The sequence below is a fragment of the Bufo bufo genome, chromosome 4 (assembly GCF_905171765.1).
Source record: "Bufo bufo chromosome 4, aBufBuf1.1, whole genome shotgun sequence".
Classification (NCBI taxonomy): Eukaryota; Metazoa; Chordata; class Amphibia; order Anura; family Bufonidae; genus Bufo; species Bufo bufo.
In genome coordinates, this window is record NC_053392.1 from 350,764,396 (window position 1) to 350,784,075 (window position 19,680).

The following is a 19,680-nucleotide window of genomic DNA, read 5'->3' on the forward strand; positions in this document are numbered from 1 at the left end:
CACGTCTCCTGATGTACTGGCCTGTCTCCTGGTAGCGCCTCCATGCTCTGGACACTACGCTGACAGACACAGCAAACCTTCTTGCCACAGCTCGCATTGATGTGCCATCCTGGATAAGCTGCACTACCTGAGCCACTTGTGTGGGTTGTAGACTCCGCCTCATGCTACCACTAGAGTGAAAGCACCGCCAGCATTCAAAAGTGATCAAAAGTCAGGAAGCATAGGAACTGAGAAGTGGTCTGTGGCACCACCTGCAGAACTACTCCTTTATTGGGGGTGTCTTGCTAATTGCCTATAATTTCCACCTGTTGTCTATCCCATTTGCACAACAGCATGTGAAATCGATTGTCACTCAGTGTTGCTTCTTAAGTGGACAGTTTGATTTCACAGAAGTGTGATTTACTTAGAGTTACATTGTGTTGTTTAAGTGTTCCCTTTATTTTTTTGAGCAGTGTATATCACATGATCGACCCCGTCCGATAAACACTATAAAAAATAAAAACTGTAAAAAAAAAAGCCATTTTTGTCACCTTACACCACAAAAAGTGCAACACCGATCAAAAAGGCGTATGTCCCACAAAATGGTACCAATAAAACAGTCACCTCATCCCGCAAAAAATGAGACCCTACCCAAGAAAATCGCTAAAAAAACAACAAAAACAAAACACTATAGCTCTCAGAACATGGAGACACTAAAACATCTTTTTTATTTCAAATATGCCATTATTGTGTTAAAGTGAAAATAAAATAAAAAAAATAGAAGTGTACATATTAGGTATTGGCGCGTCCGTAACATGCTCGATAAAAATATCACATGACCTAACCCCTCAGGTGAACACCGTAAAAAAATAAAAAAAAGTGGCAAAAAGCATTTTTTTTCACCTTACATCACAAAAAGTTCAACACCAAGCGATCAAAAAGGCATATGCCCCCAAAAATAGTACCAATCAAACCATCACCTCATCCCGAAAAAAATGATACCCTATTTAGGACAATCGCCCAAAAAATAAAAAAGCTATGGCTCTCAGACTATCATTTTTTTGGTTTCAAAAATGCTATTATTGTGTAAAACTTAAATAAATAAGAAAAAGTAGACATATTAGGTATCGCCACATCCGTAATGATCTGCTCTATAAAACTGTCACTTGACCTAACCCCTCAGATGAACGCTGTAAAAAATAAATAAATAAAAACCGTTCCAAAACAGCCAATTTTTTGGTCATAAAGTGTAATAAAGTGAATGATCAAAAAATCCTATGTACCCAAAAATGGTACCAATAAAAACCTCAATTCTTTCTGCAAAAAACGAGCCTCTGCACAAGACGATCGGCAAAAAAATATAAAAATATGGCGTTCAGAAAATGGACACAAAACAATATATTTTTCAAAAATGCTTTATTATTTAAAACTGAAACAAACAAAGTAAACATATTTGATATCACTGCGTCCGTAACAACCTGCTCTATAAAAATAGCACATGATCTACCCTGTCAGATGAATCTTGTAAAATATTAAAAATAATAAAACAGTTCCAAAACAGCCATTTTTTTGGTTACCTTGCCTCACAAAAAACTTATTATAGAGCAATTAAAAATCTTATGTACCCTAAAATAGTACCAATAAATCTGGCACCTTATCCCCCAGTTTCCAAAATAGGGTCACTTTTTGGGAGTTTCTACTGTAGGGGTGCATCAGGGGGGCTTTAAATGGGACATTAAAAACCAGTCCAGCAAAATCTGCTTTCCAAAAACCATGCGGTGCTCCTTTTCTTCTGTGCCCTGCCGTGCGCCATTACATCAGTTTACAACCACATGTGGGGTGTTTCTGTAAACCGCAGAATCAGGGTAATAAATATTGAGTTTTGTATGGCTGTTAACCCTCAATGTGGTTAAGAAAAAAAAATGTAATAAAATGGAAAATCTGCCAAAAAAGTAAAATTTAGAAATGTATTCTCCGTTTTCCTTTAATTCTTGTGGAACACCTAAAGGGTGGGGGGGGGTATGGTTACCTTGACTTGAAGCAAAGAGGCCTTCAAGCATATCTAGAGAAGCGCGCCGGCAGGGGATAAAGGAACGTTTTCAGAGCTTTTGCCACATCTGCCGTCAGGAAGAAAACAATTGTCAGAAACACACTGCCGGCTACTCTGGTACTGCTGGCGGCTTGGGATGGTTTTTGGAGGTGACAGGTTCCCTTTAAGAGAGAATACTGCAGATTTACTAACGCTGCAGAAGATGTAGACATGTGGCTGGGTAATAAATGTGATGCATGGCTGGGTACTACTGTATAACTTTTTACCAACTATTGGCTGGCTTATATTGCAACACAATTTTACACCTGCTGCACGTCTGCCCCATGAAGCCACCTTATCGGGCTGGGTACAAAGAATTTCTCAAAACTCTAGAAGCGCCAAACTGTGCCACATTTTAGAGCAAATTTTGTAAATGTATGCCAATGTAGGGATTACGTTAATGTGGGATGCTAACATCTTATTTGTGTTGATTTTTTGAATTGTCAGAGGCGGTGATTTCCAGTGTTGGGCAATTGTCTTACCGCTATGGTAAAGTAGGGAAGAAGGGTGACTGCATTAGGAAGAATGTTTTCAATAGTAATAGCGGTAGAGCTGGTGTAGGTTTCATTGATAATCCAGTAAAGACAAATCCGTTACATATATAAAGACAGAAAAAACAGCTGGAGGCTTCAAATCTTTCTATGTAAAGGACAGAAGTTATGCTCAAAATACACACAGGGGGGTCTTTGTTAAGACATGCATTTTTGTTTAAGTATTAGGGTGCATTCACAGAGCCATACGTCCATGATGCATCTTTTTTTCTGCAGATCCATTATAACTATGCCTATTCTTGTCTCAGAAACGGACAAGAATGGGACATGTTCTATCTTTTTTGCGGGGCTGTGGAATAGACATACGTTTTGCGGGACCCATTGAAGTGAATGGGTTTGCCTCCTATCTGCAAAAAAATGCGGATTGGATGTGGACAAAAATACAGCCATGTGAATGGGGCCTTAAGCTGTTGATACTCCAAAAATTCTGCCGAGGGCCAAGGAAACTTTACTGACCTGCTTACTCCCCCCGCCACTCCAATGTCACCGCTAAGCTACATTTCTGAGGCTGCAGGGATGACATGCTCGACTACTCCATGTGACCACTGAAAACCATTGCTGACTTCAGTGGTCATCTGGGACAGTGAGGCACATGATCACTGCTCTGGTCTCACTACCGAACACACTCATCTGATCACTATTGACTGGCTGCTTCAGTCACATGGCGTAGTGAGGCACCTGAACACTGCAGCATCTGAAGCATAAACAGCATGCTGGCAAAATATGTGGTGGACTGAGCATGTAAGACTTTTCTTAGTTTTTTTTTTTTTGTTATAACATTCCCCAGTCTTGAGCAAAAGTTTTAGGGTCCTTTAAAACCCAGGTAGAGATAAACTTATTATATTCAGAAATTCTCACTCAGTCACAAAGTATGACCCACTTCAGCCAGTAATTGGCTAGGTGGTGAATTCTTAGGTTTTGAGAAGGACCATGACGTAGAATGGCAGGGGACCGAAACGGCAGCGTCGGGAGTGGTTTGTATTTATATATATATATATATATATCCAGGAAAAGGACGGCACTCCAGCAGGATGAAGGTGAAAAATTTCTTTTAATCAACCAGTGCCGTCCTTTTTCTGGATATATTGGTTGGGGTAAGAGGTCGATTCCCTAGGAGCGTGCACCCGTCTTTTCCCATTGCAGTCAGTGCCGCCATTTTTCCTTTGTGTATATATATATATATATATATATATATATATATAAATTCAAGGCAGCACTCCTAGTATAGATGTTTGGGTGCCAGCGGTGAAAACACCTTACCAAGGTGTGCAATATAGAATAAAGAATGACACCGCAGCACGTCCGTTTGGTGAAAAAAGTGGGACCCTTTATTCACCTATGCGACGTTTCGGTCCGCTTACTGGGACCATTTTCAAGCAATGAAAATGGTCCCAGTAAGCGGACCGAAACGTCGCATAGGTGAATAAAGGGTCCCACTTTTTTCACCAAACGGACGTGCTGCGGTGTCATTCTTTATTATATATATATATATATATATATGTGTGTATGTATGAAGAGACTCCGCAGCACGTCCGTAGGTGAAAAATTAGTCCCAGCAAGTGGACAAACGTCGCAAGGGTGAATAAAGATCCACATTTTTCACCTACGGATGTGCTGCGGGGTCTCTTTTTTATATCATACACCTTGGTAAGGTGTTTCCACCGCTGGCACCCATCTATTCACTACCAGGTGTGCTGCCCTGATTCTTCGTTATATATATATATATATATAATTTTTATTTTATTTTTTCCTCCTTTGGGCCCTTATAACCCATTTGCTGTATATGCAATATATAAACCGCTGTTTAAAATCGGATGAGATATGCACCTGCAAGTAGAAAACCTCAAAAGGATATTCTTGCAGATTGCAAACAGCCTTCAAAATGTGCCACACAGGTAAAGCCAACATATACTCCTCCTTTAAGGAAAACAAGACGTTGTAACATAGTAACATAGTACATAAGGCCGAAAAAAGACATTTGTCCATCCAGTTCGGCCTGTCATCCTACAAGTTGATCCAGAGGAAGGCAAAAAAACCCTGTGAGGTAGAAGCCAATTTTCCTCACTTTAGGGGAATAAAAAATTCCTTCCCGACTCCAATCAGGCAATCAGAATAACTCCCTGGATCAACGACCCCTCTCTAGTAGCTATAGCCTGTAATATTATTACACTCCAGAAATACATCCAGGCCCCTCTTGAATTCCTTTGTGTTCCAAGTAAAAGTACCTCCAGGCAACAAAAACAGCAAACATGAAGAGACGTCTGCAAACAGTGATCACTTCCCGTTAAGTCAATGAAATGTGCAATTCAGTGAGTGCTCAAGTAACATGGCCTTCCAGAACACTGACGGATGACAATTCTACATTATATTGATGAGGAAGGGGGAGGGGAGCCTGTCTACACAGCTATATCAGAGTTGATGCCATTTTTTTTATTTATTTTTTATTAGATATTGGGGTAACTTCTAAAAGGTTGCTGCACACGTAAACCCCATTTTTTATTTTCTTGTCTGGATCAAGAGAATCATTTTTTTTTACTATCAGGTAATATACATTGGTGTTAGAATATTTTTGAAGGTTTCACAAACATTCAATTTTTTTGTATAAATTGGACGCTAAACTACATCAGATTTTCACAGAAGGCCTAAAAGCACACTGGCGATCAAAATTAGAGAACAATTTATGAACACTTGATTTTTTTCAGAAATAACGTAATCTACATTTTGTAAGGGGTACACCATGCCATTAGAACAATAACCAAAGTATATCTACATAAAACCTTTATTTTTCAAAAAACCTGATGATCATAATTCGAGAACAGCAATAACTGTAGCACAGAGAAAGATTCTAACAAAATTTTCTGCAGGTTACACCAGTCACAATCAGTAGAAGTGTACAGGCCCTTGCTTTGAATGACTTCAGCACATCTGCGGCCACAAGACATCACTAGTCCTTTACACTGCTCTGGTGGGATTTTGGTTCACTCTTCTTCCAGTCTCTTCAACAGTTCTGTGACTGTTGTGGGTTTCTTCACCATAACTTTGTCACCAAGGATTTTCCAGAGGTTTTCTATTGGGTTTAGATCAGGACTCTGGGCTGGACATTTCATTGTTTCAATTTCAAGGAACTGCTTTACCCGTCTTGCTGTGTGGCAGGGGGCATTGTCTTGCATGAAAATTGCTGGCTGATTGAGTGATGAACGTAAGGAAGGAACAATGTGTTCTGATCCACACTTGCATTCACTCTGCCATGTAGCTGTATGAGAGGTCCAACTCCTGCTGCAGAAAACATTCCCCAAACCATGACACTTCCTCCTCCACCTCTCACTGACTTCTTTACACACTTTGGGTTCAGTCTTTCCCCAGTTTGTTGACTAACAGGTTTCCCATCAGACCCAAATAAATGAAACTTGCTTTCATCACTAAAATGAACTCTGGACCACTTATTCTCTGTCCACACAACATGCTCCTCAGCAAAGGTGAGTCTAGCCTTTTGATTTTTTTTGCTAATGATAAGTTTGGTCACTGCAGAGTGGGCTTTCAGTCCAAATGTTCCTAAACGTGGAGACCCTGTATGACGAGACAGATCCTTACCCTGTTCAGTGCTGAACTGGCGAGTATTTCCAACTGCAGTGTTGAAACGATTCCCCAGGGAGATTCTCCGCATTATCCTGTCCTCTCTTGCATTTGTCTTTCGAGGGCGACCAGCCTTTTTGGGGGACTTAAATGAGTTTGTGATGTTGTAAAGATGCAATATTCTAGAAATCACAGACTTGGAACGACAGACTTCTCTTGCTATGGCTGATAGGGTCACCCCTTTGGCCATCATCTGGACAACCTGCTGCCGGAGGCTTTCAGTCACTTTGGAACGGAACACCATTTTGGCAAAGTCAGTGAAAACTGGAAAGTTAGGCCTCCAGTTTAATAGGGTTTGTCAGATCATTAAGGAAATTAGCACCAGCTGCCAGCTTAACACCAATAACTTGCAGGTATCTGAAAGTGTTCTCTAATTTTGATCAGTGTTCCTTTTCAATTCTCTAATTTACATTTTTATTCTTTGCTTTAGAATAAATACAATTTATGAAATATTAAAATACTGCTATTTTACTCATGTTCGGATAAATTCACATAGGACTACACTATGACCTTGACATTTCGGAAATTGTGTGTTCTCGAATTTTGATCGCCACTGGAGATAGAGATAAACAAATGAGTCAAAAATATTAGACTTAGGGCTCATGCACACAAACGTATTTTCTTTCTGCTTCCGATCAGTTATTTTTGCGGACCGTATCTGGAACCATTCACTTCAATGGGTCTGCAATAACAACGGAAGATGCTCAGTGTGCATTCCGTATTTCCGTTCTGCAAAAAAGTAGTGCATGTCCTATTATTGGCCGCAAATCACAGTCTGAGGCCCCATTCAAGTCAATGGGTCAGCAAAAAAAAAAAAATTTAATACGGATCGCACACAGAACACATCCGTATGTCATCCGTTTTTTGCGGATCCATACTGAAGAAATGCTATGCCCAGCCCATATTGCTCATGTGTTTGGTGAATAATAAGTTACAGTTTCCGATCTACAAAAAAACTGATCGCATACGGAAACCATACTGATAGGTTTTGTGGAATAACGGAACTTAAATCAGAAAAAATAAATACCTCAAATACGGAACGGATCCATAAAAAACGGACCGCAAAACAACGGTCGTGTGCATGAGCCCTTAGTCATTTAATTATTAAAGGAAAATTATCCAATATCATATCTGTCAGTGGCAAAAGTATGTGAACCTTTACTTTCAGCATCTGGTGTTACCACTTGTGCAGCAATAACTGCAACTGAACTTTAAAAATTTCGGATTAATGCTGTACGGAGATACGTCTCCATACAGCATTAAAATGTACGGCCTCCGATGAGGCCAAGTCAGTTATTCGAGAAGTGATTTGATTTTTAAAGTGGAAAACCACTTTAAAACCTGGATCCGAACTCTGCTTTGGTTCAGACTGGTATCTTGGAACCGAAGCAGAGTTCGGTTACAAGTTTTAGTGTGGTTTTTCCACGTTAAAAATTTCTTATTCAAGAAAGTCTAGTGACACTTCGCAAATAACTGACTTCAGAGGCCTTACATTTTAACCCCTTAAACCCCGATGACATACATGTACGTGATCTCTGGACGTGACTTAAAGCCCAGAGAAGTACATGTCATCGGGCGGGTGCAGGAGCTGCGCTGTCCAATCAGCAGCAGGGGTACGGCAGTCACTGATAGCCGGCGCAGACATCACTGATGCCGGCGCATTAACCCCAGCACGGTAGCGGTCATGCGTTAGGTCATGTGATTTTTTTTATAGAGCCAGTCGATACGTATGTGGCGATACCTAATATATCTACTTTTCTTTTTTCACCTCATTTTCTTTACAATTTATTTTTTTCCTTTATTTTTTTTTTGTCCCACTCTTCAACTTTTAGGGATCTGATCCCCTTTACAATGCATTACAATACTTCTGTATTGTGATGCATTGGCTGTAAGTGTATTACCACTGTAATACACTTCAGCCTGCTTGCCTGTGAGATCCAGGGGGCTGGATCTCACAGGCTCTCCCAAAAGGCAGCCAGGATGCCTAAGGAAGGTATTGGGCTGCCTTCCCTGCCATCGGGTCCCCATCACAGCAGCGCGGGGACCCGATGGCCACCCCGCACATGTCTGAAGCCCACACATGCAGCAGTCAGCGCTGACTGCTACCGTGCTGGGGTTAATGCGCCGGCATCAGTGATGTCTGCGCCGGCTATCAGTGACTGCCGTACCCCTGCTGCTGATCGGGCAGGTGCAGGAGCTGCGCTGTCCAATAACTATGACGTACATGTACTTCTCTGGGCTTTAAGTCACGTCCAGAGATGACGTACATGTATGTCATCAGGCTTTAAGGAGTTAAAATGTATATGTGCATATGACTTTTTGATTGTAATAACTATTTTGGAGTTACTACTATCTATTATAAAAGTAGAGAAATTGAAATTTGGAAATTTGCTAATTTTTCAAAATTTTTGGTAAATTTGGTATTTTTTTTTATAAAAATGAATTTTTTGGACTCCGTTTTACCACTGTCATGAAGTACAATATGTGACGAGAAAACAATCTCAGAATGGCCTGGATAAGTAAAAGCGTTTTAAAGTCATTACCACATAAAGTGACATTTTAGTCAGATTTGCAAAAAATGGCCCGATTCTTAAAGGGTTAATGCTGTACAGAGACCGATCTCCATACAGCATTAATCAGAAGTTTTGAGCTTCGCATCTAGGATCTGATGCTCACTTCGCTCAACACTAATGCACACCACTGTTGTTCAGTGTTCTTCTGTTGGTGGAATCGTGCATCTAAACCTTTACTCTTTTTTAACTGTGTAAAAGGCCTAAAATTTTGCTCTATTTTATTTATTTATTTTTTAACAAAGCAAGGTCCTGAAGTTGGGCCCCTTCTGTAGACTTTCACTGTAGGACATAGAGAATCCATCGTAGTCATACATGCAGTATATGGATTCTGTGTACTACAATCATCGCTGCTCCTATCTGATCCACGCTAAGACTGGCATAGCACATGGGTGCAGGCCAATCTTTGCACCATTATGCAGACCTGTCAGAAGATCACCAATGTGCTGTGCAGAGTTCCTGCCTGTTGCCGCTCCACTGACAGGTCTGTTTAGTACTACGCCAGGCCTAGGGGAGCAAAGGCATAGCACCATGAGGTCCTAACAATTTTGACAGGATCTTTGGGTCTATGGGGAGAGCCCAACATGTGGTTTTGCTGTGACTTGTGCATGGTCTTTACTAAGCAGTTATGGGCTATTCAACAAAATTGTTACTGAAAGCTTTCTTAATGCAAGAGACTAAGGGGCTAGTCATACGACCATGTCAAAAATTGTATCCGTACTCCCATAAATAGAATAAGACTATGCTGACCCCCCCATCCCCCAAAAAAAAATAATAATAATACAATAGAGCCTGCAGTGAGACTCTTGGAAACAAAAAGGGATGTGAATAGCCACACTGAATTATTAGTGTGTGTCCTCATGTATCAGTCGTCATTCATAACCAGCAGTGGTTAGGTATTCCGCTAAATTAAAGGGGTTGTCTCATCATGGACAATGGGGGCATATCGCTAGGATATGCCCCCATTGTCTTAAAGGTGCAGGTCCCAGCGCTGGCACCTGCACCTATATCGAGAATGAAGCCTCGCAGGGTGGTGGCTGGAGGACTCTGGTCCGGCCACCACCAAGCCAGCTCCCCATAAAAGTGAATGGGAGCGTACCGCGCATGCGCAGCCCCCTCTCCCATCTATTTCTATAGGGCCGACGGAAATGGACAAGCCAGCACTCGGCCATTTTCGCTGGCCCTATAGAAAATTAATGGAGGGCGGCTGCGCATGCGCAGTGTGCCCTCCTTCACTTGCGGGGACTCCGTTCTCAATATAGGTGCGGTTCTCAGCCATTGGAGCCGCACCTATAAGATAATGGGGGCATATCCTAGCGATATGACCCCATTTTCATTGATGAGACAACCCCTTTAACTGTAACAGTTTACCTATTCAGTCACCTGAAGTTCATCCCTGGCAGCATCATGGCATTTCTTCACATGGGGAACTGCAGATATGATGAACACATTTTCAAACGGATCCCATTAACTATTAATTGGGTCCCTCAGGCTGCTGTCTAGTTATTTTACTTGCAACCAAAAATACCTCACACTTCTTGCTGTAAAAAAATACAGGAGCCACTGAAAAATGCAAGAACACAAAATTACAATCAGCCAGGAGTCCTCTCTATCTGTGCAAGCTCTTGATGTTCATGAGCAGTCTACCCCCTATCCCACTGACTGCTGATTGACAGTGTTCTCCCTAGACACAGTAATAGGAAGAATGGGGAACCCATCCTACTGAAGAATAAAAAAATTAATAAAAAAATAAGTAAATGGCAGTGTAAAACACAGCATAAAACCGTTGACAAATTCCCTTGGTTGTTTCAGGTAATTTTTCTGAATAAGCTGCCAAGTGTGTATACATGAGGAATAACATTATTTCTGACCATTGTATGACTAGTGTCTGGCATTTTTAGCAGTTGCTTCCACTGCAATCTGTCTGTAAGGCTACATGCACACGACCGTATGTATTTTGTGGTTCGCAAAAAAAAATAAAAAATGGATAACATCCGTATGCCATCCGTTTTTTTGCAGATCCATTGTAACAATGCCTAAAACGGACAAGCATAGGACATGTTCTATTTTTTTTTGCGGGGCTACGGAACAGACATACTGATGCTGACAGCACACTGTGTGCTGTTCGCATTTTTTGCGGACCCATGATATGAATGGGTCCGCATCCTATCCGCAAAAAAAAAATCAAAAAACGGAATGGACACAGATACAATGTACGTGTGCGTGTAACCCAATTCTCATTTTTTTCGGAGCTAGTGAGTGGAGACTAACTGGTTTCATGTCTGCCCATACACAGGACATGGAGAAACAGGAGATTCTGCTCCCCAACTCTCTAGTAGAACTGAGCAGTTCAGATGTGAATCCAGCAGTTTATTAAGACAGTACATCACTTACTAGCAAGCAACAGTTGCTCCCCTCATCCGATCCCTCCATAGACTTCTACAGATTCAGATCCTTCAATGAGCAGGCAGCCCATTTCACTAAGGGCTCATGCACATGACCGTGTGCTGCCCGTGGTTGTATTGCAGACCACATACGGCGGGTCCGCAATACACTGGCACCGTCCATGTGCATCCCGCATCGTGGACCCATTCACTTCAATGGGTCCGCGATCCGGGAGATGCGGAACGGAGGCACAGAACAGAAGCACTACGGAGTGCTTCCGTGGGTTTTCCATCCCTGCCTCCTCACCGCAAAAATGTAGTGCATGCACTACTTTTTAGCGGTGCGGACAGATCACGGACCCATTCAAGTTGAATGGGTCTGGATCTCTCTGCGGCCGGCGCACGGATGTTGCCGTGCATTGGGGACTGCAAATTGTGGTCCCCAATGCACAGAACGGCCAGCACACGGTCGTGTGCATGAGCCCTAAAGCAGATCCTGAGCAGTGACTTGAGAGACAATGAGGGTGGGGGAGCAGGACGGGAGCCTGGTATGAGGAAGGAAGCATTTGTCTCCAATAAAATATACTAATTTCTTATACTCGACGAAAAAAATATATATGACAGTTAAATTTTTACCTCTATAAAACATAGGGGGAGATTCATCAAAACAGATGCAAAGGAAAACTGGCTTAATTGATCATAACCAATCAGATTGATCCATTCAGTTTCCAAAAGAGCTCTGAAAATGAAAGGTGGAATCTGATTGGTTGCTATGGGAAACTAACCCAGTTTTCTTTTATGCCAGTATTAATAAAATTTCCCCAAATGCCATTAAAACCACCACTCACATTCTGCAACTTGCTGCATTTGCTTCATAAAGTGGAATTTACTTACCAAATAAATTACTTAAATGTCCTTGTTTTTGAATAGGTTTCAGTTCATTTAATCCCCATGCATATCGCTTATAATTATCCCAGGCAAACTTCATCATCTGTACAGGGGGAAAAAAAGAAAAGTAAGTTGAAAATTTGATTTTTATTTTAAAATATGTTGTAATACAAGACTAAGTACAGCATCTCACATGTATCAATGATGAAGAACACTAGGGGAAGAATTTATCATAGCTGTCTTATGCTAGTTTTAGGGGACTTTGACAGACTTGGCACATCCAAGTACAAAGGCTTCACCACATGCCATACGTCATCTGAGCATATTTAAATGGTCAATAACTTTTCACTTTTCAACTCCGCATATACCAACAGTAAAAGCGACCACAAGAAACTTTGTAATGTCTTCTCAGTGAGACATGCCTAGTTCTCTTGTTATCAGCCATTTACCAGCCCCCCTCCCACAGTAATTGCTTTTCACTTTGAAAAAGGCCTTACTCCCCTCTGTGTTGTAAGGGTATTTTTAAAGTACTGATTGGTTCTATCCCCTTTAATTCTGTCCCTTTTATATTATCTTCCATATTCTGTGTAATAATATTCCTTGAACATACACAACCCCCCCAATTCAATCCCTATTGTACTGAGAAAGGTAAATGTCTGGGTGGTTATCTCAGAGACACGAGTGCTGCACACTGGAGGAGGGGCTGATGGGTATAAACCTGGCAAACACAGACATTTATTTGGCACTCCATTGAAAGAATTCATCCAGGTAAGATGAATGGATATCCGTATCATGGGGTGTCGGCCCAGTGCTATGACATGGCGGATTAAGAGTCCCCTCCATATTGAATGTGTAGGCCAGTGATGAATATTCACTTTTTACTACTCTGTATGTAATTTGTCCATTTTACCTTATATTTAATCAAGCTTTGGAAATATATTTAATTCACTTAGCCTGTGTTAGCTTATTCATTCTTAAATCGTCAAATTTACATTAAAACACAGTCCAGAACCGATCATCTCAGCAGGAGGATCATATTACACATATCAATGCAAGTCTATAGGGAAAGTACATGGGAGGTGTAACCAGGAACTCAGACAAGCACTGAGACCGCACAGCTCAGGACATGAGCTTCATTCACAACCATACAGGTCAGTACTTCCCTGCTTCCTTGTAATGTCCCCTATTATCCTGGGGCTGCTTCTGAGACAGTGAGGAAAAAGATTTGCCTCTATTTTCTGTGTGCAGCTTTTTTCTGTTACATCATTCACCATATGGTATATACAGGGTGGGCCATTTATATGGATACACCTTAATAAAATGGGAATGGTTGGTGATATTAACTTCCTGTTTGTGGCACATTAGTATATGTGAGGGGGGAAACTTTTCAAGATGGGTGGTGACCATGGCGGCCATTTTGAAGTCGGACATTTTGAATCCAACTTGTTTTTTCAATAGGAAGAGGGTCATGTGACACATCAAATTTATTGGGAATTTCACAAGAAAAACAATGGTGTGCTTGGTTTTAACGTAACTTTATTCTTTCATGAGTTATTTACAAGTTTCTGACCACTTATAAAATGTGTTCAATGTGCTGCCCATTGTGTTGGATTGTCAATGCAACCCTCTTCTCCCACTCTTCACACACTGATAGCAACACTGCAGGAGAAATTCTAGCACAGGCTTCCAGTATCCGTAATTTCAGGTGCTGCACATCTCGTATCTTCACAGCATAGACAATTGCCTTCAGATGACCTCAAAGTCTAAGGGGGTCACTGGATATGCAAAATTGCTACATGATGATGTGTTTCCCTCTTTATGCCCTGAAGCTGGCACGTTCCCTATGTTTTTCCAGCAGGATGGTGCACCCACCACCACATTATGGGTGTCAGGTCCGAGCATTCCTAGATGAACAGTTTCCTGGAAAGTGGATTGGTCGTCATGGGCCAGTTGAATGGCCCCCAAGGTCTCCCGATCTGACCCCCTTAGACTTTTATCTTTGGGGTCATCTGAAGGCAATTGTCTATGCTGTGAAGAAACGAGATGGGCAGCACCTGAAACTACGGATACTGGAAGCCTGTGCTAGTATTTCTCCTGCGGTGTTGCTATCAGTGTGTGAAGAGTGGGAAAAGAGGGTTGCATTGACAATCCAACACAATGGGCAGCACATTGAACACATTTTATAAGTGGTCAGAAACTTGTAAATAACTCATGAAAGAATAAAGTTACGTTAAAACCAAGCACACCATTGTTTTTCTTGTGAAATTCCCAATAAGTCTGGTGTCGCATGACCCTCTTCCTATTGAAAAAACAAAATTTGGATTCAAAATGGCCGCCATGGTCACCACCCATCTTGAAAAGTTTCCCCCCTCACATATACTAATGTGCCACAAACAGGAAGTTAATATCACCAACCATTCCCATTTTATTAAGGTGTATTCATATAAATGGCCTACCCTGTATATATATTTTTTTTATATTTTAATAGTATGGTGTTTCAGCACACGGCAATGCCCATAAATTTAGTTTTTTTTTTTATTGTTGTTTAAGTACTTTGATTTTGAGGGAAGGGGGGTGATTAGAATTTGTAAAATATTTTTAAAAACTTGTTTTTACAGGTTTTTTTTTAAGTAGGTCCCCAACTGGACCACAACATGCAATCAGAGGTATTTTCTCCATTATCCTATACAGAAATAGCTATATTAAAATTCAGTGCTGCCACATGCTGGCCTGAATTATAATATACAATTCTGGAAGCCTAGCACAGGCTCACTACTTACCTGGAACACCTTCACCAATCTCTGCCTTGGGGAGTTTATCCTGGCCCAGAAGAGCATGCTTCTGGGTCTCCGGCCTCTTAGATGCCATGGTCACATTTGACCATGGCATCTGAGGGGTTTAAATGTCCGATCAGCGTTACAGCCGATCGCGGATATTAGCCACTGGTGTCTGCTGTATGACACCCGATAGCAGACACCCGATAGCGATGGTGCTTGCTTCGGAGAGTGTGCCATCTTTAAAGACCCCACATCCGCCGTACATATATAGCGGATGTCAGGAAGGGGTTAATGCAAAGTTTGTTGAAAGCTTAGTGACTAATAATTTTGGCACGCAAAACACAATCTAACACCTACTTCCACAATGCAAATCCAGTAGAAAATGCAAATTATACATTCCCCCTAAATTTTATATTTTCCTATCTAATTTTGATGGCATAAAAAAAAAAAAAAAAACCTCGGTCATGCACAGGTACAATAAGTACATCAGTAGGGCTAGGAAACAAAAAAAATAAAAAAGGTTAAAACTATAACCCCACAAAAAAAATAGCTCTGTTCATGGAACAAGTGTATGAGCATCAGAATATGGCAACACAATGCAAATTTCCACTTTTTAAAGGGGTCGTGCACCTTTGGGAGAGGGTCAATTATATGGAACATTACATGGTGCCATTAAATAATGCAACTCATCCCATAAAATAAACTCTTATAAAGCTATGAAGACTGAAAAATAATATATGGCTCTTGGAAAGCACGCTGTAAAAAATAAAAAAAATAAAAAAATCTGAATAGGTCACTGCCGAACAAAACACTACCAGTTGCATTTTGGAAACAGATATCTTTATATTCCATTATATTACACACAATATTCATTCTGAACCTCTATTAACTTCTTAGTTGACATAAATGGGAAAATAAATAAAATTTCCCATTTGTAAACGTACCTCAAACCCAGAGATGGCATAAAGTATGCTTATTCCTCCAAATGTGCCAAACATGCCCGCTTACTACAACATAATAGGTTTACCCCATGTGTTATCCCGTCCTACATATGAATCTAGTTATCTATTCCCCAACATCACTGGGCACAAAACCAGCATCAGACATATGTTGTACAATTATTCAATGGTTTTTGGCATAGATCAAAAAAGGTACAGTAGTTATAGACTGAAGGATTTGTTGTATTCTCATTATCGGAAAAGCAGCATTTTGTGATTATATTATGAATATCCACTATTTGTATAATTTTATTGCCAATTCCTTCTGAACTTGTGCTTTGAACAGTAACTAGTTTCTTATGCCCACAAACCATAAGGATTAACAACATCTGTAACAAATGTCTGTTAAATGGATTTTCAAATATGTGGTAGACCAGGGGTGGCCAACCTTACAGACAGAGCCAGAAAAAACTAACAAAATAAAAAAAAAAAAAATGTATGACTACCAGGAGCCACAAGCTATACATTTACACACACGTCATGTATTTTTCGTCCTATAAGATGCACCTAGGTTTTAGCGGAGAAAAATAAGAAAAAAAGTATTTTTCATCTGATCTGAGGCTTTTTTTTTTTTTTCTTCTTATTTTTCATTAGTAGAGAAGAAAAGAAAAAAAATAATTTTTATCAGACCCCCAATGCTCATGCTAATTTTTTTTATCAGATCCCCAATCCTCATCAGAACTCCAAAACAGACCCCCAATGCTCAGATCAGACAACACAAATCAGATTCCTAAGTGTCATTTAAACTGCTGGGGCTCTGATCACAACTGCCATCCAATGAAGAGTTTAGATAGCAGGTAGGAGAAGGGGAGCGGCTGTGGCTACTGCACCACCAATGAATGTAATTAACACGTTTAAAGGGAACCTGGTCATGTGGATATTTGATTATAATCTAATTATATACAATCATTAACTACTAAAAAGTGCCTTAGATGTATTCACTTACTGGTGTGACAGATGGTTACCTCATAATATACACACAAAGATGCCGCATGCTAATGAGCTGATTTGAGTCCAGCGTGATGTCATTGAGTCCAGCGTATTTTTAATTCAGAGCTATAGCCACTCCCCTGCCCACCTGCTGCTGATTCATATGAAAAATAACTGTCATTCAGCAGCAGGTAGGCAGGGAGAGTCAGGAGCTCATGAATATTCAGGACTCATCATTATCAGCTGGAGCTTTTCAATACAAGATGTTGGCAGATTGACTGGATCAATTAAAGAAAGTGACCCAGCATTGTGCTAAGAGAATCAGTCACTTATTTATGTTGCCCTTAGTTAGGACACCATAAAACTGATGACAGGTTCCCTTTAAGTATAGGAGGCAGCAGGTGCCAACGGCTGTATCACATACCTGGCCTCAATAACAGGGCATGCGATCAGCCGAACCACCGAAATTAACTGCACCTGAGGGGTTAATTACTGCGGTTCGGCAGATCGCATGACCTGTTATTGAGGCCGGGTATGTGATACCGGTACCCTCTGCCTCCTATACTTGAATTAATGTGTTTATTACATTCATTGGTGGCGCAGTGCCCCCCCCCCCCCATTATAAATTATAACCATTGGTGGCAGTGCCCCCTCCCCCCCCCCCAAGCATTAGTATCATTGGTGGAAGCACATCACAGTGGAAAGGGAGGGACTCCCTCCTCCTCCACTGTGCTAGTCAAGAGAACATGGTGCGCGCTGGGAGAGGCGCGTGCCATGTTCACTATGAGGCTTCGCAGCTGCTTCCCAGCTCCACCACTAGACCCACAATTGAAGCGGCAAAGAGCCGCGGGTCGGCCACCCCTGTGGTAAGACTAATGTTGGCGCTCATCCAATTTTCCAAGCGGTCTAATTCTATCCTACATTAACTACATAACATCTCTATCAGAATTGTAACATTCTAGAGAATATACAAAAGTTCACAAACTTTTCACAAAACTACCAACAGCTTCCAGTCTTCATTAGTTACTTACTAAAAAGTGGGGGCGTAACAGATGACTATGTAATCAGACTACACAGATGAGTTGTTTGTAGTCCAACCATGGAGCTCACACCAGCTGTATGCAAATAATCTCAAAATAGCCTAGTGTTTTTTACAAAGTTGTTTAAAGGTTTACGATATAGCAGTGAAATATACATTACAAAAGGTATACATAACCTTTTAAAAATGACCTAAACATACAGCATATGAAAGACCTGTTTAACTAGTGTTCTGTGAATGCAATTTATTGAAACATGCTCCTAAATATCTTATCTTGCAAGCTCTACTTGAATCCAATGATTATTAAAAAAATTCCTCTATCCTATCTGTGGCTGAGTGATTAATCAAGTTAAATTTCACTAATTTGCCCTTTAAGATGTGCAACTAAGATGTTTAGTGTGTTCAGTCCATTAGCCCTGAGAAGATTTCCAGTTCAGGCACTGGATATGTGAGACAAATAGGTGTGGAGAAAATGGGGTCCACAGTTTTGGATACCTCCTGGCGCACTAACACGACCTCAAGCAGTTGAAGATGATTCCTTTTATTTAGATATGGATAACAACGAAGGAATCATCTTCAACTGCTTGAGGTCGTGTTAGTGCGCCAGGAGGTATCCAAAACTGTGGACCCCATTTTCTCCACACCCATTTATTGTCTCTCATATCACTACTCTGGATGATTGGCAACGCCACAAGTGAGGAGTGAACGATACTGGCAGCACCGACCATCATCCAAATATACGCCTACACTAGTGTTGTGCCTACGTTTGCACAACACCAAAAGGTGAGCCTAACCATCTTTTTTCAATTAATTGATAAAAACCTACTACCCTATGAGCGCATCTCCCCCTTTTTTGCCACATATGTGGCACTGGATATGTAGGGTGGTAGCTCCTGCTTAGAAGGGGGGCCAAAGCCCTGTGAAATCAGCCATACTATGACTCTGGAAAAAGAAGCCAACCCACAAGCTCTGTTCATTGCATCCAAAGCATCTAAGATACTTCCTGAAGGGAGTGAACTGAACAACTGGAGGAGACTGCATGCTAGAGCGGGAATCCTAAGGAACTTAATTTGGGAACACTGAGGCACTGAAGGCTCCAATGCGCTACTCTCCTCCTGAGACTTTGCTTGTGGGATCACTTACTTGTGCAGAGAGACCGCATCCAGGAAACGGGCATTGGTTACAGGTACTTCAATTCGGAGTGTTGGCAAGGTTCTATACAGACAGATGATTGTGGACAACTGGACTTGCATAAAAGTTGACACCCTCTTATAGAGTGCACAGAATGGACCTCTTTGTAACAGAGTTATGAACACAGAATGCTTTTCTGTACGCCATGTTGACACACTACTTGTGGGAAGCTGGAGATGAAAAAGGTGTCCGAAATGAATATTCTGACTTGAGGATGCCGATACCAAATTTATGAAGCCACAGCAGAATGGCTGTAACTATAGAAACTCAGATTGAGAAGCGGGGATATTGTATTTGGAAAGTTTCAGCCAAATGTACGATCAAGATCAAACACTTAAAAGGGGTTGTTCCACAAAAAAATATTCTACAGTTTTCAAACCAGCACCTGGATCTGAATACTTTTGTAATTGCATGTAAAAAATTTAGCATAGCTACTGAGTTATTCAATAAAATGTATCTGTATAGCGCCACCTGCAGTTTTTTTTCCTTTGATCTGCTAACTGAGGTGGTCGCACATGCCTCCTGAGCTGTGATAGGGAGAGCACAGACACGCCCCCTTAGCTGCAGCAGAAAGGACACTCCCCTTGAGCTTTCAGCTTGATATAAATCTATCAGAGAAATGAATGTGGAGATCTCTGGATCCATGTGAGG

The 19,680-nt window shown here is 41.1% G+C and overlaps 1 protein-coding gene across 1 annotated transcript in view; it reads right to left on the bottom strand.

The window, feature by feature from the left end:
• The window catches only part of MAN1A1 (mannosidase alpha class 1A member 1), a 244,482-nt gene that overhangs the window by 179,827 nt on the left and 44,975 nt on the right, over window positions 1–19,680 (bottom strand). Inside the window, exon 2 of the mRNA XM_040428933.1 lies at window positions 12,101–12,197. Within this exon, the coding sequence (XP_040284867.1) occupies window positions 12,101–12,197 (97 nt within the window). The remainder of the gene's footprint in view (window positions 1–12,100; window positions 12,198–19,680) is intronic.